Source organism: Ptiloglossa arizonensis, chromosome 14, assembly GCF_051014685.1.
Source record: "Ptiloglossa arizonensis isolate GNS036 chromosome 14, iyPtiAriz1_principal, whole genome shotgun sequence".
Lineage (NCBI taxonomy): Eukaryota > Metazoa > Arthropoda > Insecta > Hymenoptera > Colletidae > Ptiloglossa > Ptiloglossa arizonensis.
The window spans coordinates 3,424,171-3,449,311 of record NC_135061.1 but is presented as its reverse complement, the minus strand read 5'-3'; the positions used below and the strand labels follow the sequence as shown (position 1 = coordinate 3,449,311).

Here is a 25,141-nt window from a genome sequence, read left to right as displayed (position 1 = left end):
TCAACTCCATGTTATAAAGAAACTATATTGAACTATGAAACCATTGCCGTCGAAATTTGACATAATCATGTTGTTATCTTCGACTTTAAGTCGGAACTGGCCATGCTCCTAAATATTTTACTAGATATTTTCTTGGCTAAATTGTAATAGTAACGACGTTGCATAAATGCAAGCGCATAATTATTAATAATGATTGTAAATATATAATATTGCATATGTGACTGTAACTATGTATATACCATCATCTTCATTAAAATACGGTTGCAAAAATATATTAATGGAAAGTGTGTTTTATATTTTACCCTTTTTCGTGTTTTCAATACTCATCGTCTAACGGTTTTTTCGAAAAACCGATCGATCGCGGTAATCGTTATTTTGTCAAATTCAATTTCTAACGAAATATCGTTATCACATCAATCACTAACAAATATCGTTGTTCATCTATATTCAAATATTTTAAATTATATTAATAAATTAACAGTTTACAAAACTTGTATATATACGAACGTATATAAAAGAAAGTAACAAAAACGGTAATATATAAAAATACATTGTCAAATTATTAATATGATACGAATGTCAAATTTTGATCCTTTTAACATATTAGAAAAGGCAATATTCAAATTGCGACAAATATTATCAAGAGAATATGTCTGAAAAGTAAAACGTAAACGAAGTCAATTACCTTAATTGTATTTAACAAAATTAACGCGTATCGCGTAAATTTTAGAAAAGTATGACACTAATTAATAATTGTACTTAAAATATACTCACGGCTGTAATGAACAAACGATAATGGAAAAGAATTTCGGATAAGAATTTGAAACGGTTTCGCCGGATACACTTAACCGAACAATTCAGTTCGAGCGACGTCCGTATGAACTATCAGCGCTACGATCGCGACGGAGGAAAAGAGACGGACGATCTAGAAATCAAAATGGCGTCGCGTGCACGGTGCCGATAATTTTCGTTACGTTCGTGCGTTCGTTATTATTTTTCGTGCGTAATAGAGCTAAAATGCGAGCGGTATTTGGCGCTTAATCGCGCAACGTTCAACGAAATATCGCGTAAGAAATCGCCAATTAACCATCGCTTGCGTACAGTTGATAAATTTAGTGTATCTTGCTTGAACAGCGGTCGCGAAACGACCAAGAGAAAAGACGGTACACACTTTTAAATCGCAGGAACAGCCTCGTTTCGCCGCAAACCGTGTTCTTAGTGTGAAACTTCGTTGTTGGCATGAAGAAAGGAGACGCGTTTTGTTTCGTTCTCGTGCATCGTGAAACCACGGACGAACTATGTGCCCTGACCAGTGTAGCGGGTGAAATCTAGTTTTCGTTGAAAGACTCGCGAACGGTGCGCGGAGACGACGTGCGTTTAACAGGCCACCATGGCGGTGAATCCGCGTGATTTGGACGGTTTTATGCCGCTCCTGTCAACGACGGACATCAAGAAAAAGTTGAACGTTGGCAATTTGCTGTTTAATTACTTAGGCGATGAGAAAAAGAGTATCGAGTGTCAAGACATCGGACAATTTATCGACAACATTATACCATGGCTCAGCAACGGCAATCCTAAGGTATGCAATGCTTCTCCGCTTAATTTTCTTTTACAATTTTCTATCCGAATCTGTCGAGATGATAAAACAAACTAGTCTCAAACTTTCGTGTTCAGCTGATCGACACGAATGAAAGTACCGTGCTCTCTTGTTGTCTCTGTACACCTATCCGAATACAGAAACAAATCGTGAATCTTTACTGTCAAACGCTGTATAGTTTTTGCACTTGAAGGGATCTTAATTGTGTTTTACCGAGTAAATACTGTGTAGTATACAAACAAAACCGTATGTACTATCCATTGTCTTTTTCTATTTATCATCGATAACAGATGCACGGTAGACGAAAATATATACAGAACAACCAAACGATCGTTTTGTTACATGTATTGAACAATAGAAATCGTTAAAATCGTTAATGGGAAAATGGTTAAAGAGCCATGGAAATGGTAGCGGGGTGTGCCGGGTGACAAACTGGTTGGATTGTGTGCGTATGAGCAGAGGTGCTCATTTATCGAATTTCATTATTTGTGTACGTTGGATGAAAAAATTAATCTCCAAACAACTTTGCGAACGCAATAAAGTACTCGCGCGAATGCAATCGGGCGTCAGAAGAAATATCAACAGAGAACGAGATCGGAATTATTTGGAAGCCGTTCGGCCCAAAAATTGTATTTGTGTACATTTTATTTTCGTCGACCTATATCTCCGTGCACTCGAAACTTTCTACGCTCGATACCCGCGAATAAACGATGCTATCCGTGATAGCAACGTGACCGATTTGTAAATCAAATTTGGATTCACGCTCGACAAATTCAGAGAATAAACATTTTTCTTTTTTTTTTTTTCGATATGACGAGAGAAGCAGGTGCTACGAGGCTCGCTTTAGACAAGGATCTTACGAAAGATTCGTCCGCGCGACCTTTCAATTGCTCAATCTGCTGTCGGGAGATCGAGCAGCCTGATTTACGAGTGTTATCATTTGCTATCATTGTCTATTTTGACCCGTGGAAAATTAGCGAGTTAAGGAATCGACGAAATCCGGGTTCCGAATACTCGAAACGCTCGTAATAATTTTAGGCGACCGCGTTTTGCACTATCCGTGGAAAATGAGCTCGATACGTTGCTTAAAATAATTGAAAGTTTATGGATAATTCATGAGAACTATTGGCGAATTCGGGGAAACGGACAGCACGAATTGCATCGAATAAATATTTTAATCAAGGAACATAACCTGACTTCCTAACTGAAAATTACGAGCCTCGACAATTAAAGAGAATAAATAAAATACATACAGCACGTGGCTTGGAATAATTTGGAATTTATATTCGTGTAATTACTTTGAACACTGCGATAATATTTTCAATGTACATATGTCTTATATAGCACTTTAAACCTTGTAAGTATTGCATCCTTATTGGCCGATAAAATTCTCTGAGCACAGGTGGTTCTCAAAGTATTTTAAACCTCGCATTTATGATTTACCAACCAATGGAGTTCAAGATCAAAACGAATGCGTTTCGAACGAATTCAATTGTAACTTAGCCGCTAACAATAACAAATCATTTTAATAAAAAAATTGTTGTTGTTACTATGTGCGTTACAAAATCACTTAAATTGAAATTAAACTTATACTGTGATAGGGTACTCACGTCTGGCTAAATCATTAATCCTAGAACAACGATGCGTAATTTTTTCATTTCTTTTATCAAGATCTACAATCTTTCATCCGGAAAAGATGAGTTAAACCATTATTTGAAAATGCTTCTGCAGCGACAAAGATGAGTTAACTCGTTACGTAAATTGATTAATACTTGTACAGTATTAATCGATATATTCGTATATCGTTTCAACTAATACCACACTCAACGGTAAACGATTAATTACATTTACATTGCATCGATACCAAATTTTATCCGTGTACGTTTATTTTGTTCCTATAATTTTTGTCACGTGTAATCGGAAAATTAAAGTAAACGTTCATAATATTTTCCAAGCAAATTGCACATATGTAATATAATAGTAGGGGAACAACCTCTAGGTTAAAAACAAGTTAAGAAAGGAACTGAATCGATTCGACGATTTGAACATTTTAATAGACAAAGTGAGGTTAGGCAAGTTTAATTGCTAAGGCAATTTTAATAGACAGTTCTGCGTAAAAATAGCGAGACACTGGCGGTTGATTACCCAGAATTTCTTTATACACATTACGGACGTATCGCGTTCAAAATAAACTCGTCGAGTGCACACACCATTATATTGTGCTATAAACTGCCCCTTTTCCTTGTTTGAGCCGGCCCAAAATCAATATCACGACCTTAGTTTTAATATCCTTCTTCGCGTGACGGTATCACGACGAGTTATTTCCAATTACAACAATCGCCGGCTCGCCTCCCGCGCCGTACGGACGAAAACGATTATTTACGATGAATTTGTTTGGTTGGTTACCCGAGATACCACGAAACCTGGCCACCCGTTTTAACCGAAGCACGTATAAGGGAAAAACTTTCACGTCGTGTACGTAACGTGTCCTTTTGCACAGTATGTCACACGGTGTACGTCGCGTTTAGCTCAAACTATTAAGTCGAACTATCTGCTCACCGATAATAGGCGAGAAAACGTCCGACGGGGATATTTCACGATGAATTTTATAACACGAGCTCGACGTTGCAGCGGTGTAAACATTCAGGTCCGAATCGAAGTATAATTGGGAAGTTTATGTCCTTGAACCTGATTCAGGTAGTTTCGTCGAAACTAATGGTACGTAAGGAGACCAGCGAAGTGAAGAAGCAATTCCTTTGCACTGAAGTACCCAGGGAATGGGCACTTGGACTCTGATTTATGTTCTCCAGCGGGTTTCGAATAAAAACAATCGGATCAGATTGAATTATTCGATGGAACCTTTGTTTAAATATTTATTATTGTTTTTTTATTTTGTTCTTTTTTTTTTTTCTCTTAGAACGTTTGCTGATCATCGTTATTGTGTAAGAATGAAAATTGAGGAATTTATGTACGATTTTGTATCATTAGAGGAGACAATGTTTCTATTGGGTTGTTCGTGAAGTAATTTCGTTTTCCAAAATGGAGAATAGATAATTTAATAAAATGTTTATACATTCTAAGAAAATCGTTTCATTTTCACAAAAAAAAAAAAAAAGAAATTACTTTCCAAACAACCCAATTATTTCACAAACATGAAGGTGCATGGGATGAAACAACAGCAACTGCATACGTATATTAATATCTATTAATAAAAATTAGAAGTTTGATATTTTTTTGGTAAATCTGTGAAAATATTACTAACGGATCAGGTTGTCTTGGTGGAAATAAGTCCAAAGACGATCTCAATCGGATTATTTTTCATATAACCGGGGTTACCTTATAAAAGTGTCCGCGAACTCTTAGAAAATAACAGGAACATATTATACGGTAGAATAAAAATAATGTTCTCCGTAGTATCTACTTTACTTTAAGTCGTTTAAATTGAATTACAATTTTTAAAACAAAAATACATTGTTTGGATAAACTCTTTCAATATATTAAGTTGTTCAGAAAGTCATTTCGTTTTTTCTTTTTTTTTTTTTTGTGAAAATGAAACACGATATTTTTAGAGTGTATAAACATTTTATTAAATTATATATTCTCCATTTTGGAAAATAAAATGACTTCTCGAACACAAACACACAGTGTTTGAGAAACACTGACACAAGGAACGTCTGAAATTTGTTTGGCGAAACTGCAATAACATTTTTCGCGTGTAAAAATAGTGACAAGAAAAATAATAAACAAAGTCTCCAGCGATAAGTCTCCAGCCGGAAATAGTTGCCAAAATGATAAGGATAACAGGACTCTTTCTCGTTATTTTTCATTTAGTATTTAATACAATAATACTGTAGCTAGAAATATCACTTGTGTCTCGTCGAATATTATTTAAAAATTTTACAATACACATTGTCCATAAATTTTCAAACGTTTTATTTAACCCATAGGACAAAGAACTCAGAAGTACACGTAGAACAAGTTTAACTCCATAAAATGATTAATTTTCATTTAAACGTATCCAACACGGTAACATTTAACACGTTTTCACTAATTGGAAAATGTATAGTAATACACAAGTAAAAAAGAAAGATAACTAAAACAAATGCGTATAGATTTAAAAAAAAATACTTCGACTATAATATTCTCGAAAGTTACACTAGGTATAGTAGTAATCCTGTTACTTTTTAACTTTTATAAGTTTTGTTCTATTACTTGTATATCTTCAAGAGTAATACACAATTAAAAAAGAAAGAGAACTAAAACAAATGCGTATAGATTTAGAAAAAATACTTCAACTATAATATTCTCGAAAGTTACACTCGGTATAGTAGTAATCCTGTTACTTTTTAACTTTTATAAGTTTTGTTCTATCACTTGTATATTTTCAAGAGGGTCAGTATTTGAAATATTAAAGATTCAATAACCAAACGAATATTCGCCTACCTTATCAAGTTTTAACACAAAGCAGAAGAAACTTCTTAAAAGAATGTTTTTAACTTTTATAAGTTTTGTTCTATCACTTGTATATTTTCAAGAGGGTCAGTATTTGAAATATTAAAGATTCAATAACCAAACGAATATTCGCCTACCTTATCAAGTTTTAACACAAAGCAGAAGAAACAGCTTAAAAGAATGTCAATTTTAATTTTAATTTTAATTTTAATTTACATTTCGTGCGTTTTTCTTTCGATCGTTTCCTTCTGGAAGAACCGCGAGGAAAAAGGACACTTTACAATGGTTCGTCTAAAAGAGTACAGGGCCATGTCGACCTCTAAGCGTCGGTTAGTTCGTTCCAATTCTCGTAATGGAAATCGACGCACGATGACGTCAAAGTACGTGAACATCGAAAAATTGACACCGACGAAATTTCGTCAGTCAATAAGCTTACGTCATCTTCGTCGCGGTGCACGGTGAACGCGGAGAATCCACGGTACGATAAGCGACGAGCGGATGACCAAGACGTACATTGTCGTTGGAAATTCAGTTTCTTCCATAATGCATGAGCCCTCGACGAGGAGAGTCCCCTTGTAATCCACACGCCGAACACTTTTCTCCGTGTCCACGCTACGGGCCACGCACACCAAACAGACGTGTTTATACGTACACGTACGCCCGTTCACTCCTATATTTAGCGTTGCCTTTTTATTGTTGCACGCGATGCTGCCACGTTCTGCAAAGTTCTCGCGATCGTGATGAAAAAGTGGAAGAAAAGTGGCACAGTTCCTGATGTGTCTCGAGCTTCCTCGAACTTCTTGCCCCGACTAGTTCGATCCATTCAAGGCGCTAAGATATTAAACTACGCTCGACGCTAAATATTTTGGTCGCTTCGAGGCCACTTCCTTAACTACCTCCTCTTTCGCGCAACGAGCTTCGGCTTTCACCGTGAAGGCTCTAAGAAAGCGTCGATGGAAACCTGGTCTCTATTGAACCGCGGATCGAATTTATTTACCATCCTATTTCGGTTGTATTTACTTCCCGCTTGTCTCTCGTGGGTGTTTTTTTTAACGCGATATTTCGATTTATTTCTCATATAACCGTTTCTTTAACACCATATTTTTATTTATTTCTTATTGATTTAATACTGTTCGTTTAACACCATATTTTTATTTATTTCTCATCGATTTAATACTGTTCCTTTAACACCATATTTTGATTTATTTCTCATCGACTTAACACTGTTCCTTTAACGTTATATTTTGATTTATTTCTTATAGACTTAACACTGGTCCTTTAACACCATATTTCGATTTATTTCTCATCGAGTTTAACTCTACGTTGCACAGTTTTTTCTCTCTCGTGAGCCAAATGAAATAAATTAACATTTTCCACGTACACAATTTCGAGAAAAGACAAAAGTAAAATAATGTATTGGGTTGGTCGGAAAGTCATTTCGTTTTTCAAAATGGAGAATATATAATTTAATGAAATGTTTATACGCTCTAAAACAATCGTGTTTCATTTTCACCAAAAAATAAAACAAAATGACTTTCCGAACAATCCAATAGATTTGTCGACTCGTTCGTATATTTATTGTAATTCAAAGTTCGAGTGTCGTAGTATTCTTTTTTTTTACAATGGAAACGACAAAACTTATCGAACAGCCTGGTTTCTATTTTTTTCATATTTTCTCAATATATTAGGTTGTTCGGAACTAAATTATATAAATTGTTCGGAACTAAATTTATATATTCTCCAAAATGGAGAATATATAATATATATAATATATATAATAATATAATAATACAATGATATAATAATATAATAATATAATATATATATAATATATATAATTTAATAAAATGTTTATACGCTCTAGAAAACTCGTATTTCATTTTCACCAAAAGAAAAAACGAAATGACTTTCCAAACAACCCAATATTTCAATGTAACACAATTTTAAATTTATTCGAAAAGAATATGTCTCTGAAAACGTGTATCGGGCTACCTTAACATATATTGGTTTCTCGAGTTTGAAGAATTACACAAAGACCAACGTTGGACCTTAGACACGAGAGCAGTTTATTTCGAGGAAGTTGTGTCAAGTTGCATCATACATTTTCACCTTAAAATTATTCCTTGTCACCCAACCCGAATACTTTCTATTAAACGTGGCTCAGCGAGAAAATAAAAATCCGCTTGTCCGTTGTTGTTTTTATTATAACTTCGACAGAAATAGAGCTCCGGGATTAAACTTTGTTTACTTACTCTTACAGGAATATCGAATAAATACATATACGGATTTTACGTATCCAATCGTTTTCCTTCAATATTTGTTTAAAAAATGTCTGGAAAAATATTTTTCACATTTATTTTTATACCGTTACATTCAGCGTCAAAAGTCGCATAAATCATTGAAACTTTCTCTCAAAAACTTAGCGACAGTGGATTTTTACGGGAAAGACCTTCTAAAAGTTTTATGGAAACCGAAAGTTGAAGTTGATTGCTCAATAGTTGAGAATTTCGCAAACTCTTCGGTAAATTCTCGTTAGTTTTCCCCGCATTCGAGTCTGGTAATTTGACGGATTTGCATTCGAAGAGTTCACAGCGAGAGGATATGCTATTCGCTTATCATTGTTTAGTACCACTTGTTGCTGTGGATTCACTATTAGCTCGAAAACATCCACATCACGCGAGAGACTGCGTTTTATTCGTGAAAAGAGAAACGAATTCATGGCATGCCAAATCTATGGTATCGTGTTTTACATTGCACACACATTTCAGAAACCACTTTCGGTAATCAGCATCGAGTACCAAAGTACACAAATTTTTATATTTTCTTCACCCTTCGAACTTCTCCGTTTTCATAAAACAACGCACCAATGGTACTTTTACTTCTATAAGTAAAAATAAAACACAATTTTCAAACAACCACAAAGACTTACGTACACGAGACAATTCAAAATGAATTAAGTGACTTCTAATAGAAAAAGGATAAAAGATCTTTTCTAATCTTTGTCATTGGGCTCCCAGACCCAATTCAAATCTTTATTTCATAATCGTTACATAACGGTACACATTTAGGATACAAGTTTCCTCTAAAAAATGTCCCCAGCTCGTACAGTGTTGGGAATAATCGAAAGGCCAATTGTTACTGGACCATTCTGTATTCCAATTGCCTATCTCGAAACAATAGGGGATCCATTGTTCAAAGAATATTCATCTTAGAACGCTGCCTCTTGAGAAAAGATGCATGGCTAACGTTTGCAGATTGCAGTTGGTCTTAATTTTCGGCAAACTCGTCATTGACTTCTAATAGAAAAAGGATAAAAGATCTTTTCTAAACTTTGTCATTGAACTCTTAGACCCAATTCAAATCTTTATTTCATAATCGTTACATAAGGGTACAAGTTTCCTCTAAAAAATGTTCCTAGCTGGTAAAGTGTTGGGAATAATTGAAAGGCCAATTGTTACTGGACCATTCTGTATTCCAATTGGCTATCTCGAAACAATAGGGGATCCATTGTTCAAAGAATCTTCATCTTAGAACGCTGCCTCTTGAGAAAAGATGCATGGCTAACGTTTGCAGATTGCAGTTGGTCTTAATTTTCGGCAAACTCGTCATTGACTTCTAATAGAAAAAGGATAAAAGATCTTTTCTAAACTTTGTCATTGAACTCTTAGACCCAATTCAAATCTTTATTTCATAATCGTTACATAAGGGTACAAGTTTCCTCTAAAAAATGTTCCTAGCTGGTAAAGTGTTGGGAATAATTGAAAGGCCAATTGTTACTGGACCATTCTGTATTCCAATTGGCTATCTCGAAACAATAGGGGATCCATTATTCAAAGAATCTTCATCTTAGAACGCTGCCTCTTGAGAAAAGATGCATGGCTAACGTTTGCAGATTGCAGTTGGTCTTAATTTTCGGCAAACTCGTCATTGACTTCTAATAGAAAAATGATAAAAGATCTTTTTTAAACTTTGTCATTGGGCTCTTAGACCCAATTCAAATCTTTATTTCATAATCGTTACATAAGGGTACAAGTTTCCTCTAAAAAATGTTCCTAGCTCGTACAGTGTTGGAAATAATTGAAAGGCCAATTGTTACTGGACCATTCTGTATTCCAATTGCCTATCTCGAAACAATAGGGGATCCATTGTTCAAAGAATCTTCATCTTAGGACGCTGCCTCTTGAGAAAAGATGCATGGCTAACGTTTGCAGATTGCAGTTGGTCTTAATTTTCGGCAAACTCGTCATTGACTTCTAATAGAAAAAGGATAACAGATCTTTTCTAAACTTTGTCATTGAACTCTTAGACCCAATTCAAATCTTTATTTCATAATCGTTACATCAGGGTACAAGTTTCCTCTAAAAAATGTTCCTAGCTCGTACAGTGTTGGTAATAATCGAAAGGCCAATTGTTACTGGACCATTCTGTATTCCAATTGCCTATCTCGAAACAATAGGGGATCCATTGTTCAAAGAATCTTCATCTTAGAACGCTGCCTCTTGAGAAAAGATGCATGGCTAACGTTTGCAGATTGCAGTTGGTCTTAATTTTCGGCAAACTCGTCATTGACTTCTAATAGAAAAATGATAAAAGATCTTTTTTAAACTTTGTCATTGGGCTCTTAGACCCAATTCAAATCTTTATTTCATAATCGTTACATAAGGGTACAAGTTTCCTCTAAAAAATGTTCCTAGCTCGTACAGTGTTGGAAATAATTGAAAGGCCAATTGTTACTGAACCATTCTGTATTCCAATTGCCTATCTCGAAACAATAGGGGATCCATTGTTCAAAGAATATTCATCTTAGAACGCTGCCTCTTGAGAAAAGATGCATGGCTAACGTTTGCAGATTGCAGTTCGGTCTTAATTTTCGGCAAACTCGTCATTGTCGCGTTTTTGGCAAAGAGCCTACCATCTGCTACGTGATGAGCCACCCTATTTCCACCACGATAGCCCTATCGATCTGGACGAAAGTTTCTTACGCTGCGGTTGAGTCTAGCCCGCTCTTGCCAATGTGTATCGACATCGAGTTTCTGGCGTCCAGTCAGATCCGGACGTTTTACTTTTAAATGAAATTCCACGTGTAATTCCCGAAACTTCGATTCAGAGCTCGGTTAAAGCACCACCGAGTTCAAATCTGGTTAAATGTAAATTGCTGGGCTCCAAGTTAGTCACCGATCGGGCTTGGATATGTTATTTTTAAATTACATTCCACGCATAATTCACGAGTCTCTGATTCAGGCCTGGCTTAGAATATCACCAAATTCAAGTTTGATTTGATTGCAAGTTGCGGTGATTTGGGTTAGATTTCAAGTTGGACCTCGGTAGATATATTGCCTTAATTCTGCAATTAATTTGCGACACTTACGATTGAACGTGACTTCGAGCAGCAACGAGTTTTAAATAAAAGGTATACCTTCGAGTATATAAATTGTTGGGCTCTAATTATATTTGATATTTTACTTTCGAATAAAATTCTATAGCTAATTAATTGGACTTCGGTTAAGAGTCGAGCTGGCTCGAAACGAGGTCCAAATCTGATAAAATGTAAATTACTCGAGTATAAGTTAGGTCTGGGTTAAGCAGGCATCAATTCTGATAACATCCAAGTCCGCGGGAGTCTATGGTTACATCTGCGTTAGGTCAGCACCTAGTTTAAACCTAATAGACGCTAACATCTCGACGACTTCTCTACAATGGTCCTTCCGGATCAAAGTGTGCATCGAACCGGCATGAATTTCATACTCGATAGAATTTAAGTTCACGAGAGTTTCAATCGCGTCTACGTTGGGTCAGCAGCTAATTTAAACCTAATAAACGTTGACTCCTCGATCGTTTCTTAGTGTCTCTAATGACTGAAACTGCCCTGCGGTTCTGGAACAATGTGTAGATTACGAGCAGCGTAGTGTTCCAACTTGATCCAAGTTGGCTACGGTTTGAGTGACGTGTGTGGCGCAGCATACTACAAGTTTTGTCGTTCGATAAAACTTATTGAATAGTATAGTATCAGGTTGCGCAATAAGTTTTGTCGTTCGATAAAATTTATTGGACAGTACTACATTTAAGAGTACTACATTTAAGAGTACTACATTGAACCGTACTATTATACATTTAAGAGTACTACATTGAACAGTACTACATTTAAGAGTACTACATTGAACAGTACTAGATTTAAGAATACTACATTGAACAGTACTAAATTGAACAGTACTACATTTATGAATACTACATTGAACAGTACTAAATTGAACAGTACTGCATTTAAGAATACTACATTGAACAATACTAAATTGAACAGTACTACATTTAAGAATACTACATTGAACAGTACTAAATTGAACAGTACTACATTGAACAGTACTAAATTGAACAGTACTACATTTAAGAATACTACATTGAACAATACTAAATTGAACAGTACTACATTTAAGAATACTACATTGAACAGTACTAAATTGAACAGTACTACATTGAACAGTACTACATTTAAGAATACTCCATTGAACAGTACTAAATTGAACAGTACTACATTTAAGAATACTACATTGAACAGTACTACATTTAAGAATACTACATTGAACAGTATTACATTTAAGAGTACTACATTGAACAGTACTACATTTAAGAGTACTACATTGAACAGTACTACATTTAAGAGTACTACATTGAACAGTACTACATTTAAGAGTACTACATTGAACAGTACTACATTTAAGAGTACTACATTGAACAGCACTACATTTAAGAGTACTACATTGAACAGTACTACATTTAAGAATACTACATTGAACAGTACTACATTGAACAGTACTGTTTAATAAGTTTTATCAAACGACAAACCTATTGAGTCACCACCTAATTTAATCCTAATTAATATGAAATTTCCGTACTTCTTAGTTTTGTCGTTCGATAAAACTTCTTGAACAGTACTGTTCAATGTAGTACTCTTCGATAAGTTTTATCGAACGACAAACCTATTAAGTCACCACCTAATTTAATCCTAATAAATATGAAGGTTTTGTATCTATTAGTTTTGTCGTTCGATAAAATTTATTGAACAGTACTACATTGAACAATACTACATTGTACAGTACTGTTCAATATGTTTCATCAAACGACAAACCTATTAAGTCACCACCTAATTTAATCCTAATAAATACGAAGTTTGCGTAGCTCTTAGTTTTGTCGTTCGATAAAATTTATTGAACAGTACTACATTGTACAGTACTGTTCAATAAGTTTAATCAAACGACAAACCTATTAACTCACCACCTAATTTAATCCCAATAAATATAAAATTTGTGTACTTCTTAATTTTATCGAACGACAAACTTATTAAATCACCACCTAATTTAATCCCAATAAATATAAAATTTGTGTACTTCCTAATTTTATCGAACGACAAACTTATTAAATAACCACCCTAATTTAACCCTAATAAATACAAAGTTCGAGTAGATCTCAGCTATCTAGAAACTCTGCAAAAGTTGTCCTACACCGAACGTACGAGAGCTGTAACACATTGGCTTCGAAGAGGTTATCATGTGACTAGATCCGTTTCTATCGACCGTCACGGTGCAATTGGATCACAATTGCGTCTCGTTATGGAAGATCTTAGCTGCACCATTTTTGCAAGCCACCGGTGCATCAGATCGATGTCAAGGACACTGAACACAACGTAAACTGCCGTGATCTCTCTCTCTCTCTCTCTCTCTCTCTCTCTCTCTCTCTCTCACTCACTCACCTCGTTATGTTCTTTTTCTCCTGTCGCGAACGTTTCCTTTTTTGAATTTAAACCATGACATCACCCTCGCTTCGCGGTGATCTCGATGCTTTTTACATGCATCGCGTTAGCGTACGCACACTTCGTCACTTGCATAACGTCGGCTCGTATTCCTTCTGCACCTTGCTGCACCGGCGTTGCACTCGATAACTCCCTGGAAAAGGTTCGATGTAAAAACGATGGATATCCTAATAATGTCTCGTGGAATTCAAAACGGACCGCGTCACCGTTCCTCGCCGCCCTGTTATCTCATTAATTATTAATAGTCGCCGAGCGACAATTATGCGTCTAAGTGGAGCATTTACGATCCGGTGGAGAGAGAAAAAAAAAACAAATGCAAGCCGAGTGTCTAGAGGGCAGTAGATTTCCATCGTTTGCGGTCAGACACCGCCGAGAAGTGATAGTATATTCTTTATTGTTGCGGTACAAGTTAACATAATAATTCTGATTTCCGTTTACATTACACAAGCGACGTTTTTACGCGTAATGTATTCCTCGTTGTCGTTTCATGTTCCCCTTATTTATTCTTCGACCGTTTATTCTGAATAGAATTGTGCTACTTATTGGGTCGGATCTTTAACGGTATTTTTTGTTTTTGAGCGACAATTTTTTTCTTTTTTTTTTAGAATTCAAGTAACGTTTTACAGCCAAGGTTTATGTTTGTTCGGCGCGATCGATTCGTCAACGTGTGTCCGTGATAGTCTCGGACGAAAACGGTAAAATTTGCAAACAATATCGAATTTCAATCGTTAACGAAGAATTGAATTCTTTTTTGATAATTTTCACTGTAAGAATAATTACGAGACACGATTAACTATTTAATCGAGATGTAATTATACTTTCGATTACGATCGAATCGATAAATTAATAACGAAACAAGATAAAGAAATTAATAAAAGGTGTAGTAATCTTTTATCGTGCGATTAATGAATTATTTATAATTATAAATATTATTTATTATTGCTCGTCGTAGCGATTATTATTGTTATTGCAATTACTTTTGTTAATCAACGATGAAATTTATTACGTAATAATCCATTACTACACGATCGTGATCTTTACTGAAGTTAGACATTAATCGAATAATTTGTTTCAAAGGACTAATCAATTAAGTGACTAACACGATGAAATGTCTATTCGTTAGAAATAATCACGATTAATAGCCAATTAGTCAATTAGTCGAATGGTATTAATTGATGAGTTATTTTCGTTGAAAAAAATTACAAAGTTAGCGAATAAATGTTTATTTGCATCATTTTTTACGTGTAATATCTCTTATGAAAAGGGTCAATGTTTCGTACGAATCGGTAGTTATTTATGTTAAAAATGATGAAAAAATTGCAAAACGATCTTTTAAATAAAATTTCCCGGTATATCTGGCACCGTTTTCCCTCGCATGCATAAAATTGCATGAAAATTTTTCATGTTGCACATGGTAGGGTTAATACCTATTACGTAATCGACGCATTGCGACTTATCCAGCTTTTGTTGTAACCATCGCTAATCGATACACTCACGAATAACGACCACGGTATTATTACCAACTCTGATTGCAATCGTTTATTCTTATTTGCCGCATCATCGTATTTTTTTCAACGAGTACACGGGACAAGATGCAATTCTGTATACCTACGGTTAATCACGTTTCGTTTCGCAAAGTACAACGTCAGCAAAAGTAACAGGAAAACGACTCGTGACGAATTGCCATAACGAAAGCGCAAAATTGCTTAAACTAAGTACGTTGAAACTACTGTCTGTTCTTTCCCTGTACGTAATTTTTTCTCTAAAAACGAGCATCGATCAAGGAATTCCTTCTTGTTTTTCTTTTTCCTTTTCCTTTTCCAAGAAGATCACTTTTCTTGTGGAACGGCCATTATTGAATGAAAAACGTAAATTAATCAATTTCGTAAGTTTCGAACCTTATTCGAAGTGGAGAAATCTTGGAAATCTTTAACAATTTCTGGAAAACTTATTCTTCGTAAACTAAAAATTATATTCGGTAGGAAAACCGAAAACATTGTTAAACGAAAGAAAAATTACCAATAGAAACTTGAATTCATAGTACTTGGTGTATAATTGTTTCTTTATTTGGAGTTTTGTACGAAAAAAAGTATATTGGCTGCTTTTTGTTTCAGGTGATAACATAAAAGTAGAATTAAAACGAATGTAATCACTTGAAAATCTAGAGAAACAAATAAGAAAATATTTAAACAGTAGGGGTGAAACGTAAGAACACGTGCTGGGATGAGGCAATTTTCTAGTGCAAAATATTAAACACGGTTATATAAAATAATTTTCCCCGATTGGATCAAAAGAAGCCACTTTCACCACTGTTTATATTTCTCCAGTACGAGTGACCCGAACCTTTCCCGGTTATGTGCAAACCAGGCGGTCTTATTCGATTTCATATAAGCGGGTGCTATATCTCGAGAAATATCCTATTTTCGATACTCCGTTTCACCTACTACACTTTCGTACATTTTTTATGCAAAATGATGGAAAAAATTGACCGTTGCGAACAAAAGTCAGTGCTTCTATTTCGAGACAAATTATTGCACAAGAAAATTTATATCGCGAAAAATAATCCTCACAATGGCATTCAATTTTTCTCGGTAGCAATTTTTAATATCCTCTCGCGGAGAACATTATGCACACATGTCCTGAACGTTGGAATCTGGGGTTTCTCGTTTTATTGCTCTGTACATTGGTTCACCGAGAATGCGTTTGCAAATACTTGAACTTTGCTCGGTTAAAAAAGAGCTAATATTGTAATATTAGCAAAGAGGTCAGTTATCTACTGGGTGTCCCGATCATTACCGGTCGATTTGAATTTCGCGCTATTATTGAAACGTCGAACCGATTAACCTGAAACTTTACATATACCATATAGACAGATGGGAAATTAATCGTGGGGAAATAGACGATGAAAGAACGTGTGCAAATTGTTCAAGTGTATTACGAAAATTCGCGATTGCGCGAGAACGTCGTGAAAAATTTTGGGAAAAATCGATGGCCTGTAAAAAAACCCGAGGCGATTATTTAGAAGATATCTTATTCCCTTATTAACTTCCGAGTTTCTACTTTTAAATAAAAGAAAAAATATCAAGATTATTTAAACGGTTCGAGTTTTATTCAAAAAATAAATCGACCGGTGACGATTGGGACACCCTTCGTAGTCCGTGTCTCCTTCGACGTCGTTCCTAGTACTCGATTACTTCCATTTCACTATCCGGTTAAGTAGTCTGACTATCATAGTATCAGACTTACGTTCGGAAGATATCTTGTTCTGTTATTAACTCCCGAGTTTGTACTTTTAAATAAAAGAAAAAATATGAAAATTATTTAAACGGTTCGAGTTTTATACAAAAAATAAATCGACCGGTGACGATTGGGACACCTTTCGTAGTCCCGTCGACGTCGTTCCTAGTACTCGATTATTTCCATTCCACGGTGCTGTCCGGTTAAGTACTCTGGCTATCATAGTATCAGGCATACGTTCGGAAGATATTTTATTCCGTTATTAACTCCCGAGTTTCTATTTTTAAATACAAGAAAAAATATCAAGATTATTTAAACGGTTCGGGTTTTATTCAAAAAGTAAATCGACCGGTGACGATTGGGACACCTTTCGTAGTCCCGTCGACGTCGTTCCTAGTACTCGATTATTTCCATTCCACGGTGCTGTCCGGTTAAGTACTCTGGCTATCATAGTATCAGGCATACGTTCGGAAGATATCTTGTTCTGTTCTTACCTCCCAAGTTTCTATTTTTAAATAAAAGAAAAAATATCAAGATTATTTAAACGGCTCGAGTTTTATACAAAAAGTAAATCGACCGGTGACGATTGGGACACCCTGTACCCATGTTTCGGCGTCTTGGCGCCCCGGCAACGGAAGCACGAGCGTATTTCACCATGATCAATGCTTCGGGTGAGGAGTTGGTGGCACCTCCCACGTGGTTTTAACAGTTTTAACGGGCCCTGCCTGCCTCCAAGTTTGACAAGTAAGGCCAGACAACTCGCCCACGCGTCGTATGTCTATGCGTCGACTTTGAACGTTCTTCGAAGCATGTGCACGTACGATCTATTGTTATCCCTACTCCGTGATCTACTTGACGTCGAGTCAAGAAGAAGTCGTGTTGTTAAACCCGGGAGTCTTCTACTCTGTGGGATAGAGTATACGCAAGATAAAGTTCAAGGTAGAGACTTCGATCTTGTACGTGTTTTTAAATGCACGAGTACACGTGGTACCTGTACACGTGTAAATCGTTTCGACGAGCTCGAACACACTTCTTATCCATAAATTACAAATTCTTTTCAAAATGCGTTACTATTAACGAATTTTTATCATTTTTTTTTTCACACAGATTCGTTACAAATTATTACGCGTTGTTTCATTTGATCGAAATTGCACTCGAGGCTAATTAAACAATTTTATCTCAACGAATACGCGGATCGAAGTTTATTGGATGTTAGCGAATAATAAATTGTGAGCTTTTTGTCGCAAAATAATTCAGTTCACACAGATTCGTTACAAATTATTACGCGTTGTTTCATTTGATCGAAATTGTACTCGAGACTAATTGAACAATTTTATCTCAACGAATACGCGGATCGAAGTTTATTGGAAGTTAGCGAATAATAAATCCATTGTGAGCTTTTTGTCGCAAAATAATTCAGTTCGCGTATATTCGTTACAAATTATTACGCGTTGTTTCATTTTATCGAAATTGTACTCGAGACTAATTAAACAATTTGATCTCAACGAATACGCGGATCGAAGTTTATTGGAAGTTAGCGAATAATAAATTGTGAGCTTTTTGTCGCAAAATAATTCAGTTCACACAGATTCGTTACAAATTATTACGCGTTGTTTCATTTTATCAAAATTGCACTCGAGACTAATTGAACAATTTTATCTCAACGAATACGCGGATCGAAGTTTATTGGAAGTTAGCGAATAATAAATCCATTGTGAGCTTTTTGTCGCAAAATAATTCAGTTCGCGTATATTCGTTACAAATTATTACGCGTTGTTTCATTTTATCGAAATTGTACTCGAGGCTAATTAAACAATTTTATCTCAACGAATACGCGGATCGAAGTTTATTGGAAGTTAGCGAATAATAAATCCATTGTGAGCTTTTTTGTCGCAAAATAATTCAGTTCACGTATATTCGTTACAAATTATTACGCGTTGTTTCATTTTATCGAAATTGTACTCGAGACTAATTAAACAATTTTATCTCAACGAATACGCGGATCGAAGTTTATTGGAAGTTAGCGAATAATAAATCCATTGTGAGCTTTTTGTCGCAAAATAATTCAGTTCACGTGTATCCGTGTACTTGTGTATTATAATAACTGGTTAAAAATAGCATCACGTATTGCACGGCGCGCAATGTTAAATTCACATGTACCGGTGTACACGTAAAACGGGTAGCTCTAGTTCAAGGTAGGTTGGGTTTCGATAGTCAGCTTTTGTTTACCGATGTTCATCGACTTGACACCAATTCTTATTTTTAGTAGAGGGTGTTTCTCATTTTAATTCTGGGTTAGGAAGATGAATAGACTTTCGACAGCCAACTTTCAAAGACATTCGCTACTTTATTTAACGCTGTACGCTACAACTTTGTTCACGAACAATTGTAAGGATTGTACGCATTGCTAAGGGGAAATCTGGATTCTTTTTAAATAATTTTAGTTAGTGTAAAATCACACTTTACATGGTCTTGCTCGTTTACGTTATTTGAGAAACTTTATTCCAGGTATTTATTTTCCATAATATGTTTTTTTCTCACTTTGTTCCTTTTTTCAAATACGATTTTGTTATTTTGTTTCAAAACGTAATGTAAAATATAGTAATTATTTGAGAAACTTTATTCAAAATATTATTTTCCATAACATGTTATTTTCTCACACTCTGTTGTTCCTTTTTTGAAATACAATTTCGTTATTTTGTTTCAAAACGTAATGTAAAATATAGTAATTATTTGAGAAACTTTATTCCAAGTATTATTTTCCATAATATTTGTTATTTTCTCACTTTGTTCCTTTTTCAAATACCATTTCGTTATTTTATTTCAAGACGTAATCTAAAACATAGTAATTATTTGAAAAACTTTATTCCAAGTATTATTTTTCATAACATGTTATTTTATCACATTCTGTTGTTCCTTTTTTCAAATACGATTTCGTTATTTCCTTTCAAGACGTAATGTAAAACATAGTAATTCTCTATTTGGAATAATTATTGGGTTGTTAGGAAAGTAATCTCGTTTTCCAAAATGGAGAATATATAATTTAATAAAATGTTTACACACTCTGAAAAAATCGTGTTTCATTTTCACCAAAAAAAAACGAAATGACTTTTCGAAAAACCTAATAAATATTTATAGAAATAACAGACGTGTTCTAGAGTTTCTCAATAGAATAAATTACAAATCTATTCGCGTAATTAGAATAAATACGCGCACGTATTTGTTTATATACGTTTTGTGTTACGCGGTATACGATATCGCCGCACAACCATAGACTTCGTAAAAAAACCATAAGAAATATTACGCAAATGCCAGGTACATCGTGAAAATTCCACATACGACCCGCATACATTTTCTCCGCGTTGTTGAATGTTTTACACATCTTAAAAAACATCTAGAATTATTCATAGAAATATTTTCGAAAGAATACTCTACCACGGTTATTTCTTTAACGTTTTCTTTAAATTTCCTCGAATGTACAAAGAATCGTGAATAAAACAATCTTAATACTAAATTTCGACCGAAACGGAATCGCGTCCTCGTTGTTCAGTGTCGAACGCGCAACCATGTAAACATATCTCGGTAACTTTTACAATTGTTATTATTTATTATTGAAAAAAATTACAAGCACTCTCAGAACATGCACCAACGTGTGACAAAACCGCTGCGTTGAAAAGTACTACAGTTTCTTCATAAAAAATTATTAAAAAACCTGCTTCTTTTATCCCCAAAATGAAAAGACTCCCTCGACTCTGGAACCACCAAAGTGTTCAATTTCACTCGTTTGAAACTTCTTTTTAAAACTATTCAAATACTAACGATTACAACAATTGTTACACAATCTTAATACTAAATTTCAATGTAGTAACCGGTTACTAACGGTTACAACTCGTTCGAAACTTCTTTTTAAAACTATTCAATTACTAACGATTACAATTCTCGTATCACGTAATACAGCGGTGAACAATTATCGAAGTAGTCGATTAACGGTAATCGACCGATAACTTCTTTTTAAAACTATTCAATTACTAACGGTTGCAACAATTGTTACACAATCTTAATACTAAATTTCGATGTAGTAACCGGTTACTAACAGTTACAATAATTCTCATATCGCGTAATACAACGGTGAACAATTATCGAAGTAGTCGATTAACGGTAATCGATCGATAACTTCTTTTTAAAACTATTCAATTACTAACGGTTACAACAATTGTTACACAATCTTAATACTAAATTTCGATGTAGTAACCGGTTACTAACGGTTACAGCTCGTTCGAAAATTCTTTTTAAAACTATTCAATTACTAACGATTACAATTCTCATATCGCGTAATACAACGGTGAACAATTATCGAAATAGTCGATTAACGGTAATCGATCTATAACTTCTTTTTAAAACTATTCAATTACTAACGGTTGCAACAATTGTTACACAATCTTAATACTAAATTTCGATGTAGTAACTTTTACTAACGGTTACAACAATTGTTACACAATCTTAATATTAAATTTCGATGTAGTAACCGGTTACTAACGGTTACAACTCGTTCGAAACTTCTTTTTAAAACTATTGAATTACTAACGATTACAATAATTCTCCTACCACGTAATACAACGGTGAACAATTATCGAAGTAATCGATTAACGGTAAATTAACATAAATTAATTCTCCCTTTCCCCATCCAACCTCGAAGATACCTACACGATCTGATAAAAACGGTGGGAGCGTAAATATGCATTGGTCGTTAGCCGTCTAGATTGAAAGTGGTAAGAAGCGCTCGAGGAAAGTTTCACAGGGGCTGTTAATGATCGAGCCGTGTGCTAATTATATGGAAGTTGAGGCAGAGAGAAAAACAAAATGGCTCGGTGCTGAGCAATGATGTCACAGACGACAGCCCTGAGAGAACGTTTACCCCGTGGCACTAAAATAGTTTTATATGCCTATCTATAGCCGTACGTTAAATGTATTTAAACCGTGGGCACAGGGTAATGGACGGTTTCGCAGACACGGTGACATTGGATTTACAGCGTGCACTTGAGGGACCGGCGTTCCCTGTTTTCGCAAACGTCAATAACGATTCAGGGGAAAAATCGCGCGAACCGCGAACGAATATTAATTTAAAGCTCGCCTCGTGGATAGATGGGTCGACGAGTTTGCTCCGAGGGGTTGAACGACGATAAATGCACCCAACGCTACACTTGCACTTTCTATATTGATCTGCTCGTCCTCCCGGAGGAGCAGTTCGTTCACCTTCGAATCATAGGCTCCGAGTTCGAAATCACCGACTGCTGCGATTCACAGAGCTCGCGTTTCCGAAATATTTGAAATTTAATAGTTACGAAGCTTGGATAATTTCTGGTTTACGATGATCGATAACACGCGTGGTAATTACAAATATTGTCATGTCGAAGGACACGATTGTGAAGTCTCCATTGTGAAATTTGTCGCGTTCGAACAACGATGTACAGTAAGTTTTCGATTTCAGTTAGAGAATGTAATCTTTCTTGTGATGTTTACGTTGTGACATTTTTTTCTGCTTTTGAACAAGAATGTAGAGTAAGTTTTCAATTTTAGTCGAGGAATTAATCTTTGTTGTGAAGTTTGTCTCCTTTTGAATAACAATAATGTATAGTAAGTTTTTTATTTAAGTTAGAGAATGTAATCTTTGGTGTGATGTTTTTATTGTGAAATTTTTTTCTGCTTTGAACAAGAATGTAGAGTAAGTTTTCAATTTTAGTCGAGGAATTAATCTTTGTTGTGAAGTTTGTCTCCTTTTGAATAACAATAATGTATAGTAAGTTTTTTATTTAAGTTGGAGAATGTAATCCTTGTGATGTTTCCATTGTGAAATTTGTCTCATTTGAACAACAATGTACAGTAAGTTTTCAATTTAAGTTAGAGAATATAATCCTTGTGATGTTTCCATTGTGAAATTTTGTCTCTTTTTGAACAACAATGTACAGTAAGTTTTCAATTTAAGACACAGAACATAATCCTTGTTGTGAAGTTCCAATTCTGAAATTTGTTCTCCTTTTGAACAACAACAATATATTATAAGTTTTCAATTTAAGTCGAAGCACATAATCCTTGTTATTGTGAAGTTTCAATTGTGAAATTTGTCTCCTTTTGAACAACAATAATATATAGTAAGTTTTCAAATTAAGATGCAGAACATAATCCTTGTTGTAAACTTTTGATTGTGAAATTTGTCTCATTCGAACAACAACAATATATACTAAGTTTTCAATTTAAAAATCAGAACACAATCCTTGTTGTAAACTTTCGATTGTGAAATTTGTCTCATTCGAACAAGTTTTCAATTTAAAACGCAGAACATAATCCTAGTCATTATGAAATTTTTTCCCCTTTTGAACAACAACCATATATACTAAGTTTTCAATTTAAAACGCAAAACACAATCCTTGTTCTAAACTCTCGATTGTGAAATTTCTCTCCTTTCGAGCAACAACAATGTACACTAAGTTTTCAATTCGAATGAAAGAACATAATTCGTGTCGATGCAAGTTATCGAATAGGAAATTTTCCCCCTCTGGAGTAACAATATAAAACTGCTCAATTTTCGCGAAACAATTCTCTCTTTACTCGCAGAGGGGTTTGGCTTCGAATTAATTACAAACTACTGAATTTCACCCGCGGAACGCACACGTTAAGGGTTTTTAGCGATTTCACGTGCGTAACCACGAGACCGGAATGCGTGTAATGCGCTCAAACCTTCGCAATTACGTTCCGATGCAGGCGCAGAGGGGGGAAAAAAAAAAAAAAAAAAAAAATACCACGAAGTAATCATTACGAGTGCACGGGGAGGGCTCGCAGACGAAGCATAATTACGAGTAAAAGGGAAAGTGCGAGGGGTCTACGATTTTTTAGCTTTAAGGGAAGCTCGTGCCGAGTTTATCTTACGCGGATCAATATACTGGACCTTACGGTGAAACATGAACCCGATACAATAGACCCCGATAACTTCTTCACGAGCAACTACGGCGAAATATTGAAAATAATTAACGGAACAAATACGAGCACAGTTCCACGTTCAAAGAATAATATCGATTACCTACAATACACAGGTAAACGTAATCAGTTTGTGGAAGAAGACCCAAATGCATTAGGTTCTAGGAAAACTTCTGTCGTGTTTTAATATTCAAAGGTTATTTCATCTCTCGGTGAAAAATAAATAAATAGAATTTTTACTTTACCTATTTCTCAAACAATCTAAAAAACTACTTTCGATACCCTTCATCGGTTACTTACCTTTATTAATCTTTTCTTCGAAATACGACAGAATTTTTACTCCAAAGTAACACATTATACAGAGAAAATAGACTAAAATTAAGCCTCGAGATGTTCACCAAAAATGAAGAATATCCGTTCGTAAAGTATACTTGTTAACAATTTAATTGCAACGAGTAACTTACACCAGGTCGTTCGATAAGTTTCACGGTTCGTTGAAACTTATCGTACAACCTGTTATAATTGAAATAATTTACCCATAGAAATTTGTGTACCTCGTTACAGCTACAACTCGGTACGTTATCATTATATCGCGCCTGTGTGAACCGTAATGCAACGACGTTTCGATGTTTCGGTTGATTCGCTTTCGATATCCGTGCATCCGGGGAACTGGTTTTCCGTGTGCACGGTTTGCGAACGACGTTCGTTAATTGATCTCTCGTCACATAGACGCGCATAAATGTCTTCAATGTCCAGCAAATTATCCAGCGGACCTCGATTGCCTTGGTAGGTCGGCTGGAAAGCCATGGAGGATTTAGAACAGCTTCTCTGTAAACGAAAGGGGACAATCATTTTACTGTAATGGTCAATATGATGGCGTAGATTTAAACGATTCTTGGTTCTTGTTGCAGGTTGTCCAGAACGGTTTAGAAATCCTCACGTTCCTCGCGGATCGAATGGGTCACGACTTCAAGCCTTATACTTCCACTATTATTCAGCCAACAATAGATCGACTAGGTAGGTGTCTCTCGGTCTCGTGTATTTATTTGTCTCGCGGTGTGTAGAGATTACTCCGAATA

The 25,141-nt window shown here is 35.2% G+C and overlaps 1 protein-coding gene across 6 annotated transcripts in view; it reads left to right on the top strand.

Moving 5' to 3' along the window:
* The first annotated feature begins 944 nt into the window (after window positions 1-944).
* Chb (CLIP-associating protein) overlaps window positions 945-25,141 on the top strand; it is a 56,208-nt gene continuing 32,011 nt past the window's right edge. For all 6 annotated transcript variants that reach the window (XR_012994057.1, XM_076326497.1, XM_076326496.1 and 3 more), the window contains exons 1-2: window positions 945-1,579; window positions 24,974-25,079. Coding sequence is in view for 5 of the 6 variants with exons in the window: in XM_076326497.1 (XP_076182612.1) it covers window positions 1,391-1,579; window positions 24,974-25,079 (295 nt within the window). In the remaining variant the exon portion in view is untranslated. The remainder of the gene's footprint in view (window positions 1,580-24,973; window positions 25,080-25,141) is intronic.